The sequence below is a fragment of the Gigantopelta aegis genome, chromosome 9 (genome assembly GCF_016097555.1).
Source record: "Gigantopelta aegis isolate Gae_Host chromosome 9, Gae_host_genome, whole genome shotgun sequence".
NCBI lineage: Eukaryota > Metazoa > Mollusca > Gastropoda > Neomphalida > Peltospiridae > Gigantopelta > Gigantopelta aegis.
In genome coordinates, this window is record NC_054707.1 from 3,559,964 (window position 1) to 3,583,114 (window position 23,151).

Here is a 23,151-nt window from a genome sequence, read left to right on the forward strand (position 1 = left end):
TAAATCAAAATTAATACCGGACAAAGGTATTAACATATTTATTTCTCACCGCGACTGGTATATATATAAATATATATATATATATATCAAAAGCCGTGGTATGTGCTATCCTGTCTGGGATGGTGCATATAAAAGATCCCTTGCTACTAATGGAACATGTAGCGACTTTCCCCTCTAATACTATTACCAAATGTCTGACATCCAAAAGCCGATGATTAATAAATCAATATGCTCTAGTTGTGTTGTTAAACAACTCAACGAACAGTGTATCGCTTTGTTCTGTGAATAGAAACTGGCACAGGACGAACACGCTTGAATTTTAAAATAATAATTAAAAAAACAACATAAAAACACTGATGTGAACAAAAAAACCTTTATTGTGCGAAATCCTACTGTAGCAACATAAATGCATTGTAAGTAAAAACAAAACAACGCACACATGTACAAAGTATTTTGTTGGTGCATGTTTATTTTAAATTGTTGGAGATGTTTTATTTTATACTTACTACTAGTAATTGTCTTTTTATCAGTTTCTTAAGTTAAAATATGGCTGTTTTCTGATAGCATTGTTGCATATACTTACCTTAAGTTCAAATATAACAGATTTTCACTTATTAGATTGTATGTCCCCATTCAAACATCACATACTTTAGTTTCACTTTAATATCATTTTATCCAGATGTTTGTTGATTAATAAAACTTAGTGTCAATTTTCACTGGCTGAAACTAGGGTCTGTGTCTTTAAAAGGAAAATCAATTTCAAATTCAAGTTCGACTTTTTTTTCTTATTTACGGATATTATAGATTTTAATGAAACATGCTGTTATAAATATTTTTAAATACAAGAACAAATCAAACCAGTTTCCACATACATTCAACACACGACATCTAACGCAAACGGATCCTAATAATACTGAATGGTCTTAAAGAAAAAGGCTCATTTGGCGAAAACACGCCGCAAACGCCGGAAATTAAAATATATGTGTATATATTTATAAATATTTGTTTGCCAAACAATGAAAATGAGAATACACACAACTGAAAAACAAACATAGTTACTATGAAAATGGAATGTAGAGCAAATTATAGTTATACGATATAATATATTGTGACAAGATTCCGGCGTATTGCAACAAATCTTTGGGAAAAAGAGAATTCGAAACAAATTTCAAAACGTGGTCGGTATTTCCTCTAATATCTAGCTATGTTACGACTGATGGTCGAATTTTATTAGTTGCACGTTTAAAACGAAAACGCTATTTGTCCCTAAAAGAAATTATGGTCTTTTAAGTGGATTACACGAAAACAGATCGGTACCAGTCTAACAACGGTAAGTAACCAGTCTTAACAGCGTTAGGTACCAGTCTAGTTGTGGCAGATACCGCCATTATCAATCTAACAACGCTAGGTATTAAAGGAAACGTGAGTGATTCGAAAATAAACGCTTAAAGCTATACCGTCCACATAATACTGTACACATATATCACAGCACGCGAGTGTAAAATGATTTTTTAAAATGTGAATAACATACATATGGGTTGGGGTTTTTTTTTTTAAAGATTATATAAGTTGCACAGCACCAGGAAGAAAACACTACAAAATAGTTTGTTGTAATACTGCTTGTTATTGAATTGGCAAGATTGTCCATTCTCAGTTTAAAATAGTTTTAGTCTAATAATATTATGAGGGATGGCGAGTAAAGATTTATAAAAGAGCATAAACAAATGTTCTAACAATAAAACCATCCCCAAAAAAATAGTTTGCTATAGTTTACTGTTTGTTATTGAAAAGGCAAGATCGTCCAATCACAATTTGATAGAGTTTTAGTCCAATATGAAGACTGGTGAGTAAAGATTTTATTAAAAGACAAAACGATGTTTCTAATTCTTTCACACAAAATTTCTAATAAATAGAAGCATCCACATTGTAATAAACTATACTACTACTACAAAAAATTAACTATATATAAAGAGAGATTTAGACTACCGTGATATTTCTACAAAAAAAAACAAAATATATATAAATCTTAAATCTGCCTTCCAGAAAAGCCTGGGGAGGAAAGGTTACACATAATCTTTGTACAAAAAAAAAGCAGATTGGTTTTAACAAATACATATATATATATATATATATTTATAAATAATATACATATAATTTATGTAATCTTTGCCGAGTAATCTTCAAATTCCGTAATCCATCACTTTTCCCCCCCCCGAGACTGATTCTTCTTCTTCTTTTTTTCTTTTGTATATGGGCAAACAGTTTAGGATCATACGGTAATCTGGTTACTAAAAACAGAGCGACAAGATAATGAGATTATAAATGTTTCAAATTCCAGAGAATGGCGGCCACCCTCTAGCAGGTGGGCATCTGGAAGATGGGACCCACTTTGGGATCCATTGGGAATCCCTTGCGCATGCCCATGCACCACTGCGAGTCGATCCTGATGGTGTTGTCCTTGACGGCGATGTCGTGCTCCAGGGTGGACTTGGTCTTCATCAGTCTGGCCAGGCTGAGCTCGGAGCTCTTGAGTCGCTCCTTGAGGATCCTCACAGACTCACGGATCTCGTTCACCTCTCTCTGCAGCCTGTGGACGAGAGTCAGAGTCAGAATCAGAGTCACAGTCAGAGTTAGAATTAGAATCAGAGTCAAAGATAATCAGGATCAGTCAGAATCAGAATTAGAATCAGGGTAGAGTCAGTAAGAATCAGAATTAGCATTAGAATCAAAGTCAGTAACAATCAGAATTAGATTCAGAGTCAGAATCAGAGTCAGTAAGAATCAGAATTAAAACCTGTTTATTCGCCAACGCTAGCATGACTGGAGGCACAAAACAGACACGAATACAAACAGAAACCAAACCAGTCGTGTAGTGAGTTACAATACAAATACCAATAATTACGTTAAAGTTAGGATGATAAATATTACGCTTGTGCAATAAATAAAACAAATAAAAATAATAATTTAAACAAAATAAAAATAAGTAAATACAAAATATAAATATACCAATACATACAGCTTCAAAGAGAATACTTCACATTGCCACACCAACCCTCTAACCAACTCGGCCTTTTATCTTTCTGTTTTTTAGGCTAATTACCAGAGACCATTTGTATATATAATAATGAAACTGAACAGAGTTCAAATACAGATGTTAACATTTCCGGTATTGTTAACAACCGCTATAACATTACGGTTGCAGTATCACTCGTGGGTCAGAGGAGAAAACTCCAAATTACTAAATTATGTTCAAAATAATGCATTCCATTCGTTACAAAGATTTTTTTTAAATGTTTGCTTTAAGGTGGTTACAAAGATTAACCCACGACTTGGTGACAGTATATTAACAAAAATAATTCACGACTTCATGATATGATATCTTCAACAGTAACTCACGACTCACGATATATTATGAACAGTAACTCATGATTTTGTAATTAAAAATTATCAACAGTAACTTTCACAACTTCATGATATTATATTGAAAACTGCAACTCATGACTATATTAAGAAGAATAACTCACGACTTCATGACAATGTATTAAGATGAGTAACTGATGATTTTATGATGTTGTATTAAGAAGAGTAACTCACGATTTGATGTCAGTGTACTAAGAATGGTAACTCACGATTTGATGATAGTATATATAGAAGAGCAACTCACGATTTGATTTTAATATATTAAGAAGAGTAACTCACGACTTTATAACAGTGTATGAAGAATAGTAACCCACGACTTCATGACAGTATATTTAGACGAGTAACTCACGACTTCATGACAGTATAATAACAGTCACTCACGATTTGATCACAGAATATATAGAAGAGTAACTCACGACTTCATGATAGAATATTAACAAGAGTAACTGCTGATTTAGTGACAGTAATATATTAAAAATAGTAAACTTTCGACTTCACAACAGTATATTAAGAGTAACCCATGACTTCATGATACTATATTAAGAGTTAACTCACGACTTCATGACAGTATATTAAGAGTTAACTCACGACTTGATGACAGTATATTAAGAGTTAACTCACGACTTCATGACGGGGTCGTTGCACAGCTCGACGTTGATGCGGCGAGTCCTCTCGTCCAGGCGAGTCTGCGCCACCTTCATGGGCCTCTCCTTGTCCTGGATCGCCTTTCGCAGCAAGTCGACGTTCTTCTCCATGTCAAAGATCTCTTGCAGAGTCTGCAGTCGTACAGACAGGGGGAATATTATCAATACTGTGAAGTCACTTTTATTCGTGGTGCTTTAATTTTCAAATAAGTCGTGGTCTAATGTTGTTAACGAATTTAAGAACACAACGAAAACATAATACATGTATACATAGATATAGTACCTTTTTCTTGATCCACGAATTTGAGTATCTACTGAAATGTGTATTTTAGCAAAACCAGTAAAATTTAAGTCTACAAAAATAAAGGATTTTATAGTAAATAATTAATAAACGATATGTGTATACTCTGTATGTTTGGTTTCTTTACTTACGAAGTGAATGGATGAATATATTTTGTTACGGTTTCACATTCATTTCCCTTGGACTCCTGTCTTGTAGTAATTTTCGTAGTAAATGTAGCAACGTGCATTTAAATTATATTCAACAAATATTTCTTGTTAAGTAATTAATGAGTAAAATACATTTTACTGCATTTTAAAACAATTAGGACTGGGACCGTGCTTATAAAACTTGACATCTCTAATGACGTTACATGACATGCACTTTATATGGCGTTATTATTCTTTGCTATGACGTTAATTAATTATCAGTTCTGAAGCTAGACAAAATGTTTTATAAGCATGGGGCCCGTCGCTCTTGTAAAAGATTAATATTAGACTCAAGGTATAATGACGTCATATGCATGCAGTTTGTATGGCGTTGCTATGACGTTAAAGTCTCAGACTCTGTTAAAAGTCTCGAGTCTAAAATAAAACACAAGGCAAGTTTTAAAAGTTGAACATTATCCGTAGCAAGTTATAGATCAGTCATTTTTCTATCAGTCTGTCTGTCTGTCTGTGCTGATCGTGTGTGGTAAAGCACTCGTCTGGTGCGCGATCGGTAAACCGTAAATAATCGATCCCGTCGGTGGACCCATGGATTATTTCTCGTTCCAGCCAGTGGACTACGACCGGTATATCAAAGGCCGTGGTATGTGCTATCCTGTCTGTGGGATTGTGCATATAAAATATTTCTTTCTACTAATGGAAACAAATGTAATGGGTGTCCTCTTTAAAAGCATATGTCAAAGTTACCCAATGTTTGATACCCAATAGCCGATCATTACTAGTAATAAATCAATGTGCTCTAGTGGTGTCGTTAAAAAAGCTCCAGTCCGCTCACCCTCTGTAAGTGCGACTGCAACTTGTTTCGTGTGTCGGTAGTCTCGCGGATTCTCGTGTTGAACGAGTTGTTCACAGAGTTGAAGTTGTTCCACATCTCGTTTGCGCATGAGCGCAGGCAGCTGTCGATCTCGCCACGCAGACGCTCGGACGAAGCTCTCTCCTTCTGGGATCTGGCGATGTTCTCCTGGGTGTAGCGAGCCCACGAGACCGGAATTGTAACTCTGTAGTTACAAAAAATGGGATATTAATTCTGCAGTAAAAACAAACAAAAAAACACCAAAAAAAAACCCACACAATAAAATAAAACACAAAAACAAACCAATAAAAAATTAGATTTTTTTTTCAAATACAACAAAAAAACAAACAAGCAACAACAAAAAAGAAACCACAAAAGAAAAAGAAAACCCATATCTTCAAGTTTGAAATATCACCAAAGAAAATACATACTAGTACTAAGTCAAAATGCTGTAATAATTAATTTTACATTAACAAAATGTTTGATGTTTGAAATGACCAAATGTTTGACATCCAATAGCCGATGATTAATAAATCAATGTGTTCTAGTGGTGTCATTAAACAAAACAAACTTTATTTTTATCATGTTTGCTTTATTTTCCAAACAATCATCCCATACCACATAATATGCTTTCACATTACAAATAAATATAGTATTAGAAGTAGAAACAGCCCAATTGTACTGTAGATACTAGAAGGCTAGGGACGTACGTGTTGTCGATGGTCTCAATGCCGGGGTGATAACCGATGCCCCCGGAGCCGTTCCTCATCTGCTGCATGCGGTCGTCAAGGCCCTGGGCGTGGTGCTTGTCCTTGGCGTCAATCTCCAGCGCGTGCTGGGCCGCGCGGTTCATCCTTAAAGACACAAAGACAAGCATTTTATATTACTGATGCTCCAATCATCGATTACAATCGAAAATAAATCGGTTCAGCTTTAACGATGTAATGATCGATTTTATAAAAATAAAAAGACAATAAAAATATTGATATTTATAATCGATTGTCGCGGAAAATGTTAACTGAAATTGTTCCTATAGTTAAGGTGATGGAGTTTTGCTATGAACTTTATCAATGTAATGGTCGATGAAAAAAATATATATCAACTTAATCTGTAATCGATTGTTGCGGGAAATTGTTCCTACATGTACATAAGAAAAACAGATACTGAATAGTAAATAAAGGTAAAATGAGTGATTTGTAGGGAGTATCCCGTTTAATACGACAACAGCGGTATGGCTATAATAATTCAAATCCTTCTGGCGTTCCTATAATTCTAACTGATTGTATAACTGAAAGTTGATCGGTTGGTGCAAACTAGTTATAACTGCTGGTCGATGATATAATTCCAACCGAGTCCTAACTCTAATTTTAAATAAAGTTCTAATTCCTAACGTTTGCTTTCAATCTTTTTCAAGTTTGGAACACCAAAAAAAAAAACGAATAGCTGTACAGACCAGATATAAATAGGAGTGAGGTGAGGGACAAGAGCTATTCGGGGGGAGGGGCGTTGGGGCATAGTCTTCAAGACATTTTTCTCTTTTGGATGTTCTAAAACGCGAATAGCTACCATAGGGATGATGATTGTCAATTGTTTGAAAGGTAATTATTTTATATGCAAATAGCAATGAGGAAATTATGTGGCCCTCAAGTGGATGACATAGCTCTTCTACGTCACCTCAATTCTTTGGGCCCACTGTAATAGATTTTAAAGTACGTGTAGGCCTAGTTTTATTTTATTGAAATCTAAAGCTTAAGTCATCAAATACCGGAGTATTTCAGTTAAACTCACTTCAGCTGGATGTAAGCCTTGTCGAGAACTTTCTTCATTTTAGCCTGACATTTCTTGATGACACCAACTTCCTGTAATAGTCAAATCATCAAAATCATTAGTGGGTCCAAAAATGTTATTCGTACACATTATCATATAATAATATATTTAACTGTAATAAGATTTCCCCATAATTTTTTGGTCCCTCCTCATTTTAAAACTACCCATTTATAATATAAGACATGTGTGTCTGTGTACCATGTTACAGTTAATATATATACAGTACCCACTTTCATATAATAATATACTTAACTGTAATAAGCTGTTTCTGGTTTATTTCGTCCCCCAGTTGTGTTAAGGGTAGCCCAGCCCCGCCTTCTTTTTATTTAAAGCCAATGTTACTTTGCGCTGATTCCATTTACTAACACCCCCACCCCCACCCCCTAATACACACAGGTTATTTTTGGCAAGGTACGACCCCAGTGGTCATTCCACCAGTGCACCACGACTGGCATATCAAAGGCTGCGGTATGTGTTATTCTGTCATGGGATGGTGCATGTAAATGATCCCTTGCTACTAAAGGCAAAATGTAGCGGGTTTCCTCTCTAAGACTATATGTCAAATTACCAAATGTTTGACATCCAATAGCCGATGATTAATAAATTAATGTGCTCTAATGGTGTCTCTTAAACAAAACGAACTTTAACCCCCGTGGTCGCTCACAAAAAAACTTACCCTGCACAGCGATCGTTCGACGTCGTCGTTGACGAGGTCAATGCCCTGTCGTTTCTCCCGGTGCAGCAGACACTCCTCGCTGATGTGTAGCGGGTTGGCCGTGTCGGCGAGCGCTTTCTCCAACGACCGCTTGTACTCCTAAGTAGAGAATACCACAAACACGTCTTATACAACAGGATATACGGTATCAGTAAAATATTAGTACTATTAGGAAATCTGTGTCGTGATGTCTTTTTCAATTAACAGTTATTGTGTAATTTATGTTAATTTATAATCTGGTAAAACAGATCTTACAACAAGCATGTGTAGTTATTTGATTGTAATTACTATGTTGTTTTGTTGTTGTTTATTTGTGGGGTTCTGTTGTTGTTGTTGTTTTTTTTTTTTTTGTTGTTGTTTTTTTTTTTTGGGGGGGGGGGTCTTTTTCATTTAATTAATTTTTTTAATGGGCATGTATTATATCATATCCTGGAAATAGCATCAAATTTCGCTATCGCGATGTCAAACTTCGATATATCGATGTATGTGAAACTTATGCTATATATCTATATAGAGTAATTTCCCGACCTCGAGTTATCTTGAAATCTCGAGATAACGAAGTTTGACTGTATAAAAATATTGAATATTGCGTACTTTTTAACATGGAGAAAATTCTTCTTGGCATTTAAGTAACCAAACGAGTGTGCGCAAGTAAAATGACGTCGCTTATTGGTCAAAATAATGGTTCGACATAAACGAATCTTTGCGTACCTATGTGATGTAAATGTTAGTGAAGTCTACATTTAAAAAAAAACACTAATACAACAAAGGTATTTAAGGCTAAATGATTAAATTTCAAAAGAAACTGAACTGAGCTACAATGTACCTGTAATAGTTGCACTATACTACACTTCAAAATACACACAGAGATATAAAAATAAAGAAAACATATTAACGAAAACATACAGAGGGTAGAGAAAATATATTGCAGCAAGATTTTATTTTAAAATAGCAAAAAAGGTATTAGGTAGATCTTGAAATTCGCAAGCAGAGTAAGTATAATATAAGTATACTATAAGTATAATATAAGTACAGTATATTATAAGTATTAAAAACAGACAGCGAGTCCATTTGAGTTACAGTGGAACTTCTCGATGGTAACACCTTGTATAACAACCACTTGACTATAGAGGGCGCTTCACAAATCTCTTCTGTACAACTGCATTTAGTTACCTTTGTATAAAGGCAACTGTTAATTAAGGCCACGTTGAGGAATATAGTCACCTCTGTATGAAGGCCACTTGCTAATTAAGGCCGCGTTGAGTATGTCGCTTGTCTACAAAGGGCGTTTCATACTTTTGCACACAGCGGAATATAGTCAACTCTGTATAAAGGCCACTTGTTAAACAAGGCCGCGTTGAGTATGCCGCTTGCGGTGGTTGGTTTCGGCAGATTTCACTCTGTTCTAATTTGTCATTCAGATTTTACATTTTAAATCCCTGACAACGACATTTGTCAGTCACGTGACCTTTTATCGCGCTAATCTGTCACACGTTTTCCGTCATCTACACGCGTAATTCGATATTAATAAAACGCGCTCAGGAATACAAGCGTTGTCAAGACGCCACGTGCACACGAAGTCCCTACACTGATAAGACTGACAGTGACTTCGGACGTTTCGTGGAATGTACAATTTGTTTTTAATAAACAGTCTTATCTGTTTGCTTATAACATACACGTACATTTAACCCGTTGCTGATTAATGATATTAAGCGGACTTTCCCGCTTGTAACGTTCTACATCGCTCGCGGTAAGCTACCGGAACTATTTTCCGAAGTAACAGACATCACTGACATTAAAGGATTGTTCCCCTTTACGACCACTGTTCTGTAACTAGTTACTAGTAGTAATAGTTTAAAGGTATGTCTTTGAAAGACATTAATATAGTAGTTTTTGTGACATATTTTCGAATAGATTATGGTAACATAAAACCAGACTGCACAAAACTTTGAAAACTGTCCTTGAATGTGAGAATTAAAACATGGTAAAATATCGTTTATTTAGAGTATAGTTATCTCAGTGAATGAAGCGGTGCTGCTTCGATGATCGATTAAAATCGATAATTGATGGGTTGGGCTCTACTAATCCATAATCGATTGTCACTGAAAATATTAACTGTTATTTTCCTACAATTTGAATGAAGAAATTGATCTAAATATGCCGGGATATGCAACCCTTGCAATTGCCTTCGACAACCTGCGGTATTCTCCGCGGGATCATTATATATTTTTTCCGTGCATTTATATTCGATATCTTTTTTTTCACAGCATGTTTTTAATTGCAGGGTTTAGGTATGGGTTTGTTTCCCTGTGTACGTAACGAAAACAGACACTGAAAAGTTATTAAACCTAAAATTAGCGATTTGCAGTCTCCCTCGATGGACACAACAGGAACATAGTCCTAATATTTAAATGTTCACTTATATTTATATAATTGTAACAGACCGTATAACTGAAAGTTAATCGCTTGGTGCACATCGATTATAACCGATAATCGATGATGAACTTTTAACCGATTCCCAACACTAGTATCGTGATTAATCAAAGAAACAGATCTGTATACAATCAATTAATCAATCAATGTAAGTAAAGAGTTGATCTATTTCTTTTTCTTTTTTCTTCTTTTTTTTTCTTTGTCAGCGCATTTCACGCCACATTGTATCGATCGCGTCGTTTTAATGATTTAAAGAACCGTGCGTTACCTTGAGATTGTCTATTTCCGTGGCCATGGAGTTAATTTCACCGTTAAGCTCGCTCTTCCAGAACGTGATGTCATAGACTCGCTCGCCTGGGGGGTAAGAAACATGTGACAAAATAGTAGACATTGTTGTGCAACAATAGAAGACAAACTGAATTCTCCTGGGAAAGGCTTGCTCAGGTTTCAACATAAATTAAGAATGAAAGTACGAAAATACGTGTCAATTTCACGATCAGGATGAAATATGAACAGAATTATATATGTAAATTTTGAAATCGCAGGTCTGAACAAGAATTGTGAAGACTATATTACACGACATGAAACATGGTCCATGATGTTTCAAACGCTTTTCTTTTTCTTTTTTTTCTTTTTTATTCTTTTTTTTTTTTTTTTTTTTTTTTTTAAACAAGACACTTTTTGTGCTTTAGATTCCTACTATAATTTGGTTGTTTTTGCTCTGATCACAGAATGCTTACATTGGTTATTTGTTCTTGAAAACTAAATCAAACACGCTCTGTCTATAATATGTTAGCTATTAGGACAGGTATCGCAGTCTCCATTTGCACTTGTCCATGTTAATTTAAATCAAACCAGTGAAATAACTTTCATGTTGTTGATATTTGGTTTCGTTGTTGCGGTCAAAATCTTAATAATATTTTGGTCATTCTTTTAAAAACTTTCTTTTATGTTCTGATCAACATTCATGTCATTATTGTATACTTTTTTGTCATTCTGTTAACACATATTTGTCATTTGTTAACCAATTGTCTTTTTCCTAAACTGTTTTGTTCTTTTCTCAATGTTCTAGGGCCTAATTCACTAAACTCTCGCAGCCAGCTGTGCGATCTTGCAGTACAATTCAATAAGACTTGCGATGATGCTAAGTAAAAGAACTTAAGAGTGCTTTGCGAATTAGGCTCCAGGGCCCCGTTCCACGAAGCGATCTTAGTGCTAAGATCATCTTAAGTACATAGGGTAGCTATACACCTAAGGTAATCTTAGCGCTAAGATCGCTTCGTGGAACGGGGCCCTGGTCATTCTCTGGGCAACTTTCGTATCTTCTTGAGTCTCTTGACCAATCAGATTTAGATTATTTTCACTTCCGGAATCTGATTGTTCAAAGAGGAAAGAAAATCCACTGTTTTAGCACCACTGAGGCAAATGGAAACTATTGATACCTTCTCTCTACTTGGACAATGGAGTCTGAGTTAATTTTCTTAATATAAAATCTCCATAGTATCTGTGATCTGATATTCGCCTTCGCAAAGAAACTCAGTTTGTCGCAGTTGCACTTGCTAAATGACATAGACAAGAAACAAAAAAGACTTCTAAGTGTTAAGCTAGTAGCTAAGCGTTTGGAGGTTAATTAGCGTTGAGCCATTACAAGGGACATGCACCGGTGACTCCCAACGGAGTCTCGATACCTTGAGGTTTTTCCGTTCATTTTCCATACAATCTATTTCATCTATTAGCTCATTCCGCCAAAATACGATATCATGCACGCGTTCACCTGGCAACAGAAAGTAATTATTGGTCAACACAACAATTGGCGTGAACAGGAGGGCGAGCGCTCGCGAACAATCTGACTGGTACCATCGTCTTCTATCACATCACATTCATTAAACATTAATATACTATACTTTATTAGCCGTAAACATACAGTTCATAGGCATTACAAGTATTAAAATGTAATACATATAGCATTAAAAAGGGAAAACAATTTACATTGTATGGAAAGTGATGAAAATATTCAATATAAACTGTAATAATAGAGGTGGGTTTTTTGTTTTGTTTTTTTAAACAGTCTAGCTAACGACAGCAAGCGCTCGCCAATATGAACATGCCTCAGGAGATATATCGTTCACACATTTCATAATGAAAAATATCGTATAAAACAGTAATCTGTTACTTGGTTGGGTAGTACTCAGTATTACGTCATCGCGGTTAGTAGCTAGTACAGTTTGCTTTCATCTGACGTGATCTATTGAGATTGTCTGTCTGATCAAAAGCAGAGACTCATTTAAGGCACGTGTATTAATTTGTTAAGCTTGTTTTGCGTATACGTGAACAAAAACATAGCTAATACATTCATTACCTAAAAAGACAATAAGTCCATGAGGACGAAGGGCTTAGAAATCTAGCCATTTAAATTCACTAACCCTAGTTCCAGAGATACGTAACTTATCCGTTTCGCATAATTCATAAATTAAACAAAGAGTTGTAAATAATTAATAATTTTAACCAAAGATTTAATTTTCTTTGTTATTATTATTTTTACTTTTTTTACATTGCTTAATAACCGGGACACGTGCATATAAACAATGTACTTTTGGTTCTTACATTAATGAAGACAGAAAACTAGTATTGTGGTATTTTATATGTCAAAATCGATTAAGGGGTTCAGGGGGTCTCGGTAGATTTTCAAATTGTATGCCATGAGGCAACTTTGTACCAAATTTGAGGTTAGTATCCGGAAAGTAAACAATTCCTGGGTTAAGGAGCCTTACTGCATAGCCTTCGTGCTATATCGTCCCTGGAGACCACACCAATACCAATAACAATGGGGCCTCGGTATCATTTCTTTTCTCATATTAATAACAAACGTTATTTGAGCCAAGACAGGATCTGAAAAGTATGGAGTGAGATCCGAGGTTTACGTACCCAGTCGTTTCGTGACGTCATGCTGCCTGTTACGTGTCCTCGCGTCCGTCTCCTTGACAGCGCGCCACGCGTCCGCTCGGAGCCGTTCGGCGTAAGATCGCTCTTTATCGGAAAGGTTGAAGTTGAGGCTGTTGGACGTGCTCCAGTCGTTTAGCGAGTAGCGCGAGTACACGGTCCTCCTGCAATACGGTGTAATCAATACACTATTATACACTTCTATTTCTGTTTGTTTTTTTAAATAAAAAATTGCACACAGAGATTAATAAGGAGTAACATTGTAAAAGTTCTGCTTCTAAACCATGCAATAGAGGCGAATCAGCGAGCGCAATGGAGAGGTGGGGGGGGGGGGGGGGGGGGAGTGCGACAGAGAGAGAGAGAGGGAGGGAGGGAGGGAGGGAGGGGAGGCTAACAAACAAAACAGAGAGGAAGAGTGAGTGAGCTAGTACATCCGTGGTAAAAGAAAATGAACATACACGTTGAACATTAAACTTTTTCATTATTATAATACCTTTATATTTTTTTATTTATTTTTTTAAATATCATTAATAGCTCAGTCGCAGGACCAAAGCACCTCGGTGGATCCATTCAACTGATTGGTATTTTTCTCGTTCCAACCAGTGCACCACAACTGGTCAAAGGCCGTGGTATGTGATTTCATTTCTGTGGGAAAGTGCACATAAAAGATCCCCTACTGCTAATGTAAAAATGTAGCGGGTTTTCTCTGATGACTACGAGTCAGAATTACCAAATGTGCGACATACAATAGCCGATGATTAATTAATCAAGGCGCTCTAGTGGTGTTGTTAAACAAAACAATCTTTTGATTCTTGTAACAACATAAAATAATAACGTTACAAGTGTCGCATAATAATTGTCTACAAGATACGACAGTACTACAACTGTACTACAAGTGTACTATAAGTATACTACACGTGTACTACACGTGTACTACACGTGTACTGTAAGTGTACTACATGTGTACTATAATTGTACTGTAAGTGTACTACATGTGTACTACAGATGTACTGCAAGTATACTACACGTTTACTACACGTTTACTACAAGTGTACTGCAAGTATACTATAAGTGTACTACGCGTATATTGTGCGTGTACTATGTGTGTATTGTGCGTGTACTATGCGTGTACGTACGTGGCCGGGTTGAAGTAGGAGTTGGCGTGTCCCAGGTCCATGTATCCGCCGTACGAGCCGAGGTGTTTCGATATCGTCTTGTCCGTCACGTACGGGAGAATCTTCGACATCTCAGGCGTCATCGGGGTACAACTGCGCGTGCGCACAATGGCAGGCGAGTCGTAATATGCTAGGCTGAAAAATACAAAATGTTGGGGGGTTTTAACTTTCGGGTGAATTACTTTATTCATTGAAATTCAGATAAATGATGTTTAAAAACGTGTAAAACAAAATAATAATAATAATATCATTTTAAAAAGAAACGAAATATGCAAATGCTATATATTTATTATATAAAATATAGGCTACAAAACAAACTTCAATAATAATTATCTTTACTGATAGAATACGACATTTATGACACCCTGTGACACCATTTTTAATTGCTTTTTAGTCATTACTTTATTCTTAGCAAACTTTAAATTTAATTACTAGCATTTATACTAGTTGAATAAAGGTACCATGTTGAGCTACATAGTACATCGTATATAAACACTATTGTTGGCAGAAATCTCATACATTATTTGAAGCCATATCATTCAGAAACGGGGGTAGGTCGGTGGGAGGCACTGCCACCCTGAATTCTGAAGATTGTGAATTGAAACCCCACCCACCAAATTGACGTGCCAAATAATATATATATATATATATATATATATATATATATATATATATATATATATATATATATATATATATATATATTTGCACACATGTATTGTGACTGTCATTTGCAGCCTTTCACCGTGGGTGAACATTTAATAACTTTCCGTTCGACTTTGTGTTGTACTGAGATACTAATTTGCCATGGTGATGTTTTTGTCGTTTTGTAAAATATTTAAATACATTAATATATATTTCTTAATGTTTATTTTTATTTTTGATGGCGTTGGTGGCGTTGTTGTTGTGGTGGGGGTCTTTCCTTTTTTTCTATTTTTAGGGTGGGTGGGTGAGGCGGTAATTACCATACGTTGGCTTGAAGAACGTCGGTAGCAAGTGTGAATACAATCCACTTTGAATGTAATCAGTATGTGTCAGCATGTGCAGAGAAAGATTAAGTCCGTAGGTAAAACCCAGACACTGATAGCATTGTGTTATTGAAAGCCAAGGCTTTAAATTGTGTGAAAAGTAACAATATGTGTAGTGCGTATGGTTACTTTAACACTTAGTTTCCACAGAAAGAGAGGAAACCCGCTGCCGCTACGCAGGCTACTCCTACTGAAAAATTAGCACGGGATTTAAAAAAAAAAAAATATATTATTTAAAAAACACAACATTTTAATGTACTTTCTCATATATATATATATATATATATATATATATATATATATATATATATATATATATATATGTATACCAGTCTAGGACACTGGCCTAAGTTCAGCCAACCGATTTGTTCTAAATATTTCCAAACTATTTTGACTGGTTCTTTCCATTTCTGACTGGCGTAAAAATCAGGGCCCAATTTAACAAAACGTAAGCCTAGCTTTGCACGTAAACGTAAATCTACGACTAAACCACAATTCTTATTACTATTATACTTCAACAAATATAGTTAGAAGAACACATACTTTGTTCTCTTTTTTTTGGGTCCTTAAAATACTCCCAGCTTTCGTCATGGTGTAATTTTCTGCGTGAAATACTCCAAACACGTGTAAGCGCACGACCGGTATTTAACTGCTAGTATCAGACGTAAAGTTACGATGTTTAATGAAATGGGCCCCTGACTAGCAAGCATTAGCGATAAACTTACCCCTGGTTGCGCCGGTGAAACACTCGCGATCATCGAGTGCGATCGATCCTGCGATCAATCGCATCTCAGGTGAGCGCTCTACCACTGAACTAGTGTTCGGGTTCCCGACTCCAAATATCAGAGGAACGCAACAGGAAATCTCGTATTAATTTCGAAATAAGGCAAATGTGGCTTTAATTATTTAGCCTCCGCGGGGAGCGAGCTGGCTCCTGGACACCTAATCGCTCGACATCTCGGTAAGTAACACGGATACTCTGGTGATTAATTTGTGAACAATCCTACAGAGCTGTGTTCATTAGCCGCACGAAACACTCTGTTTGTTTTGTTGGTGCCACCGGCGACTACATTGGTATGAGGCAGGAAGTTAAAGATATTTGTAACAATGACAATCACGTGCGTTGATAATTAAAACGTGTACTTAAATTTGTACAACATAATACATAATTTAAATAACTTAATAACAACAGAATACATAATTTAAATAAATAGTAATATTGCTTTAATAAGTATGATTATTTGATTTTTTATCACAATTTTCTTATCTTTTGTGGTGGTTTTGTTTTTGGTTTGGGTTTGGGTTGGGCATTATTTGCTTGTTTTTTTGTAGGGTGTTTTGTTTTGTTTGTTTTTTTGTTGTTTTGTGTGGGGGGTGGGGGTGGGGGGTGGGGGTGGGTTGGGTTTGGGGGCATTAGTTCATCAAATGAATAAAATATTATTTTAATATTTCTCATTATTTCCTTTTTTATATTCCAGTTATTTTCTCTTTTGTATTTTTTAAAGTTCATTACTATAAATTTAATTTTACTTTAAAAGGCTTATTTGTTATTATCATCACCATTATTATTATTATTATTATTATTAGCTTTTGTTATAGTTATAAACCAGTTTATTTCTCTTCTTTATCCTTTATTTTGAATTCCGTTACAGGAAATTAGTATTTCAGCAAACTAATTGGCCTATTATTAACTAATTTCAACATCATTGTTAATAGCACGTGCGCAGGGAAATGAACAAATGATTACAACTTTATACATGTGTCGGTTTTCTTAGTTACTGTTCCTTTATCTACAGTTTGTAATGGTAATTATTTGAGGTATTACGGCAACGTCATAAACCAGTTTAGATCCACTCGAAGCTGTCTGGTGTGATTTAAAACAGATTATCTGTCACTGGGCCAGCTTTTGTTTGTATACCTTGTTTGTGTAGCTCTCAAACCGAGTAATTAGTAACCTGTCGTAATTTTAACTTGTTGAATATGAAAGGACATTCCTTAAAACATTTTTCATATGAAAATTAAGTCGTAAATAGAATAGAATAGAATTATTATGTTTAACGACACCCCAGAACGAACAATACATCGGGTGTAAGTCGTGAAATAACACTACTTAGTATGTAACGCTGTCAATGAATATTCCAGAACTGACCACTGAAAAACACAACGAAGACTAAATTAACCCTGGATTTTCTGTAGTTTCGTAATGTAATTAAAGATTAATTTTTAATGTTATTCCGTGATTAGGGAAAATCCCCCTCCCCAAATCCCGTCATTACATCATAACTTGTTTAAAAAGGAACCTTTTCACACATGTAATATAAATATATTACCAACTGTCTTACCCTTTCTTTCTCTCCCTCTTTCATTTCTTTCACCTTGAAACATATCATTACGACTCAATTGCAATTGATAATAAAGTGAATTTTAACGAGAGAGAGCGAGAGAGAGAGAGAGAGAGAGAGAGAGAGAGAGAGAGAGAGAGAGAGAGAGAGAGAGAGAGAGAGAGAGAGAGAGAGAGAGAGAGAGAGAGAGAGAAAGAGAAAGGAGAAGAGGAGGGAGAGAGAGAGGGGGGAGGGGTAAATTTTGATTTAAAGAGAAACATTATCGAATGAGATAAACAGAAAATTGAAAAGCAACAAGATACTTATTTGAGAAATACCAAAACCAGTGAGATAAAGAGACAGGAAGCCGACTGTTACTCAAACTAAATCATCAATAAAAACAATAAGTAAAAACAAAGTTGTTTAAATTGCGTTAAACTACAAATGTTTCAATATAAATATATACACACACAAATAACCAAAATCGAATAATTAATTAGGGCCGACTGTGTTAACAGACTTTTTCTTATGACTACTGTAAAAACAATACTTTCTATGATCTATAATGTATTAGAATTCTAAAACTGTTACAAGTAAAACTATTTAACAAGATTGAATATTATTGGGCACTCATATCTGAAATAAAACGGAATTGAAGATTTAGGAATTAGTCAATTATGATACTGAGTTAGACTCGTTTCACCCGCAAGAAATAAAGATTATTTGCATGGTGATGAGTTTAGACAAGTTCCGCAAGCAAGAACTGAGAAAAGAATCTTTCCATGGGATAGAAATATTTCCCTTCCACAAGTAAGGACTAAAGTATACACTCTCTGTGTGGTATTGAGTTACGACCATTCTAAAAGCAAGAATTAAAAGTGAAAAAGAAATCTCTGCATTGGATTGAGTTATATCATTTCTGCAAGCAAGAACTAAAGTTAACATTTTCTGCATGGTATTGAGTTATATACCCGTTCCATAAGCAAGAACTAAAGTAAAGTAATCTACATACTACTTCAACGCCCGTGCTTATAAAACATTTAAAGTCAGGACTATGCCTGGGCTTTTGCACATAATTTGTATGGTGTTTCTATGACGTAAACGTTCAGACTGTTAAATGTTTTGTAAGCACAGAGCCAGATCCAGGCGCGTGTGCAGAGGAGGGGGGCTGGCTGAGGGTCGAAACCTTCGAGATCCAAGCAATTTTTATATATTTTTATATATTTGACCCGACCCTCCTCCCCACCCCACCCCCACAAACGTCGTTCGGCAGTCTAGACTCCACCCCCACCCTGAAGAATTTCCTGCACACGCGCCTGGCCAGATCACTGGGCTATTTGAAGTGCTTACCCTCCTCCTGCGGAGTGTAACTGTCTCGACGCCGGTCTGAATAAACAATTTATATTTCACTTTTACACTAACAAATATCAGTGATTATTCTTGTCTTTTCTTTTTCTTTCTTTTTTCTTTCTTTCTTTCTTCTTTTTTTTTCTTTCTTTTTTTTCATGTCTAGGTTGTTTATCGTTCGCCTAATCTACGCCTATTTTAATACTAACTATCAGGTCCGTCACGCACGGCGAAGCAGGGGGGGGGGGGGCTGAAGGGGCTCTAGCCCCTCCAATAATTCTGAATCAAAAATATTATTGGTAGTAAATCTTAACGCAGAGATAAATTTTACTTGTAGAAGGAAGGAAGGAAATGTTTTATTTAACGACGCACTCAACACATTTTATTTACGGTTATATGGTGTCAGACATATGGTTAAGGACTACACAGATATAGAGAGGAAACCCGCTGTCGCCACTTCATGGGCTACTCTTTTCGATTAGCAGCAAGGGATATTTTATATGCACTATCCCGTAGACAGGATAACACATACCACAGCCTTTGATATACCAGTCGTGGTGCACTGGCTGGAGCGAGAAATAGCCCAATGAGCCCACCGACGGGGATCGATCCCAGACCGACCGCGCATCAAGCGAACGCTTTACCACTGGGCTACGTCCCGCCGCCGGCTACTTGTAGAATGCAGGAAATTGCATTTCAGGACATCTAGTGTTCAAAATGTTACAGAGAAGAATAAATCAATGTGCTCTAGTCGTGTCGTTAAACAAAACAAACTTTTAACCTCTTTTTTTTTAAATAGGGGCCCATATGCCGTTATAAGTTTATCATAGTAACTTATATTGTATGCTTACATCCCTATTTCAAGTTTTTTTCCATCGGATCCTTGGCAGTGGTGGGAATCAGGGGCATAAACTGGGGGGTTCGGATGATACCCCTCACCCACCCCGCTGAAGATAAAATAATAATTTACAGTGCATTAGGCTATCCATATAAGTAACCTGGGGGAAATGTAGACCAAAGGCTCCGCTAGGTTTATATTGGAACGCCCACCCCCAGATCCTGACCACGCTACGCCCCTGAGAGTGAGGACATTTGGTACTTACGCCTGGGCTGCTTTTGACAGATGAGAACAATCCATTATACCGGTATCTTGATAATCGAGATGTCCTTGTAAAATTTTGATTTGTAAACGGGAAAGTACATAGCTCCGTTGTCACGTGAACAATCGGCTTACGTCACACAGAGACGTTATGACGTAACAGCTCGATTTTTGTTCTCAGATTGTCCAGTGTGCTCTAGGGGTGTTGTTAAACAAAATAACCTTTAAATAACTTGTTTGTAGTGTTTAAGTGTGTGTGTGTGTGTGTGTGTGTGTGTGTGTGTGTGTGTGTTTTAAATATGTGTTGTGTGTAAGTGAAAGACTGACAGGTACCACTTGCAGGTGTAAGAATAATACAATTTAATTATGCTTTAAATTAAACCATTTGTATAAAAGTTGGTTGTCCATTCTGACGTAAATTTTCCGAACTACGTTATGATGCATTAATGACGTCATCGAAATGTAATGAGGTAAACTGTACAAATTTGACTGGAACCATCGTCTTCTATCATATATAACATTCGTTTAATGTTGTGCGTAAAAAATCAGTCTAGCTAACGACCGCGATCGCTCGCTCTCCTGAACATTCCGCTTTTACTTGTGACACGTACTGCGGGGAAGAATTAAAATGATTACCATTGTTCAGTGGTAAGCCTTCTATAGTCCCATTATTCTATAAAAATGTTTTTTGTAAATATTTTCAGTTTGGTTTGACGTAAGAAACAAAGTAAAAGTGTTTTAGAAATTTAAAAGAAATACAATTTTTGTGCGCAATTTACAAACCGTCAATTTAGGCTCAGAAATTGTATCTGGATAGATTAACAGTTTAGTATTAAGCTATTGCACATTCCCAAAACAGGACAGTGCATACCACAGCCGTTGATATACCAATCGTGGAGGAAATAGTTTATGCGGCCTCCCTGTCGCCAGGTGCGGAATGGAAGAGGAGTCACGAGTTATTTTATTTGTAGACCAGTAAACAAAACCTTGGCACATCATCTATTTAAATTGACTTTTCTTTCACGTTTTCATGCAATCTGTTTCTATCTTTTAACATTTTTCCGAGTCTCTTAGTTGCTTGTTATCCAACACTATATATCAGTCCTTGATTCTGCATTCTCGGTAGGTACCTGTCTATTGTGGCCATTACCGACAACTATTTGTCATTCTTTTTGTTGATAGTTTTGTTATCAAATATCACTAACCAACTGCTAATCACACCTATGATTTACGGTTACTAACTAGTGCCACGGGGTAGACTTGTTTTAGTTATCAAATATCACTAACCAACTGCTAATCACACCTATGATTTACGGTTACTAACTAGTGCCACGGGGTAGACTTGTTTTAGTTATCAAATATCACTAACCAACTGCTAATCACACCTATGATTTACGGTTACTAACTAGTGCCACGGGGTAGACTTGTTTTAGTTATCATCCGATGTCAGTGTACAATTACTGGTTATAAGTAATGGATTTAAATAATGGCGTAATACAAGATTTACAGAGCTAACTAAAGAAACTGTGATGATAGCAGACGTAGAAAATTAAATCAGGATCATTGTAGTCTTTGATATGGTCATATTCTCTGAAGATTCAGATACGCTCGCCCAGGGTGGCTGGATCCGGCGCAGGAGGGTATTAAGTCATGTGAAAAATGAAGATAAACAAATACGTTTCAGGTATTTCCACCCTGGGTCCAACTTCGACAATGGTTGGATCCGGGACAGATGGATACTAAATCGTGGTGGAAGGGACGACAAACAAATTTGGATGAGGAGTCAAGGAATAGTTAGGTTCTTGACTAAATAAATAAACTTTGATGGCAGCAGACATAGAATACTAAGTCAGGGTCAAGCTAGTTTGGATCTGAGGAAAGGGATACTGAATCGTGTAGGAAGGAAAGATAAACTAATGTGGATGGGGAGTAGAGGTCTAGGAATAGTTATGTTTTTGAGTAAATAAAAAGTGTGCTGACAGCAGACAGCAATCGGGGTCAGGGTACGCTCTGGCATGCCCATATACTCTGAACATTCACAAATGTTCACCCACGGTCCAACTACTAACATCGCCAGTGGCTGGATCCGGGGAAGGAGGGAATTAAGTCTTGTAGGAAGGAAATATAATACGGAATACGGTTCAGGCATGTCTACCGTGGGCCCAACTTCTGACATTGCCAATGGTTGGTTCCGGGGCAGATGGCTACTAAATATTGTAAGAAGGGAAGATATACAAATATGGATGAGGTGCAGAGGTCAAATAGTATGGAAGTTATTGACTGCCAGTTATTTAACGGTTTTACAATAAGAATATTGGAAGTTCAGTAAGGTGTAAACATTTTCAAGTGCGTATTACAAATTATTAATGACAATGCATTACAATATTTTTCAAAAAGATATGCAGGAAAGTGAATTGTTAACTTTTAAAAACTAAATCAGAAAAGTAATCAAGAGTAATGATTAGGCCCATACAATAAACAACTAAAAGAAAAAACTTACCGACTCATTGTGGCCACGTTTTGTTAAGTTGATAGAATTAGAACATATACCAAACGTCAATAATGTTTGCAGTTTTATACTCAAGTAAAATGGTTATGTCGCCTGTAGTACCAGTACACCCGGGACAACCGTATCTAAGCAACTGGTCACGCGCTCGCACTCTCACTTCCAGTTCCGGCGAACAAAATCCTGCACAAAAGGTAAAAGAAAGAAGATTAAGTTATTATATTATATCGCCTCACTGTTTTACTAATTCACTCGAGAGGAAAAACGTAATCTTTTGTTGGCCAGCTTGCATGGAATAGGATTATTTCGCAACCTCGTTAAGGTTTTAAAACCCCAAGACCAATCATGGCCGTGTGTGTGTTTCCACAAATTACTGTCTTAAAGCATGCGTGGGTA

At 36.3% G+C, this 23,151-nt stretch overlaps 1 protein-coding gene across 4 annotated transcripts in view; it reads right to left on the reverse strand.

The window, feature by feature from the left end:
• Nucleotides 1–359: 359 nt before the first annotated feature.
• LOC121380627 (tektin-3-like) overlaps nt 360–23,151 on the reverse strand; it is a 39,226-nt gene continuing 16,434 nt past the window's right edge. Inside the window, exons 2-12 of one of the 4 annotated variants that reach the window (XM_041509531.1) lie at nt 22,750–22,938; nt 19,154–19,189; nt 14,416–14,589; nt 13,265–13,443; nt 10,608–10,693; nt 7,868–8,005; nt 7,153–7,223; nt 6,075–6,218; nt 5,347–5,569; nt 4,042–4,196; nt 360–2,587 (exon numbers count right to left, since the gene is read on the reverse strand). In XM_041509531.1, coding sequence (XP_041365465.1) covers nt 2,356–2,587; nt 4,042–4,196; nt 5,347–5,569; nt 6,075–6,218; nt 7,153–7,223; nt 7,868–8,005; nt 10,608–10,693; nt 13,265–13,443; nt 14,416–14,589; nt 19,154–19,189; nt 22,750–22,757 — 1,446 coding nt within the window. In that variant the 5' untranslated portion in view covers nt 22,758–22,938 and the 3' untranslated portion in view covers nt 360–2,355. Of the gene's footprint in view, nt 2,588–4,041; nt 4,197–5,346; nt 5,570–6,074; nt 6,219–7,152; nt 7,224–7,867; nt 8,006–10,607; nt 10,694–12,027; nt 12,114–13,264; nt 13,444–14,415; nt 14,590–19,153; nt 19,190–20,253; nt 20,402–22,749; nt 22,939–23,151 lie in introns of those variants that run through there. The other 3 variants (XM_041509532.1, XM_041509534.1, XM_041509533.1) reach the window with 3 other exon arrangements.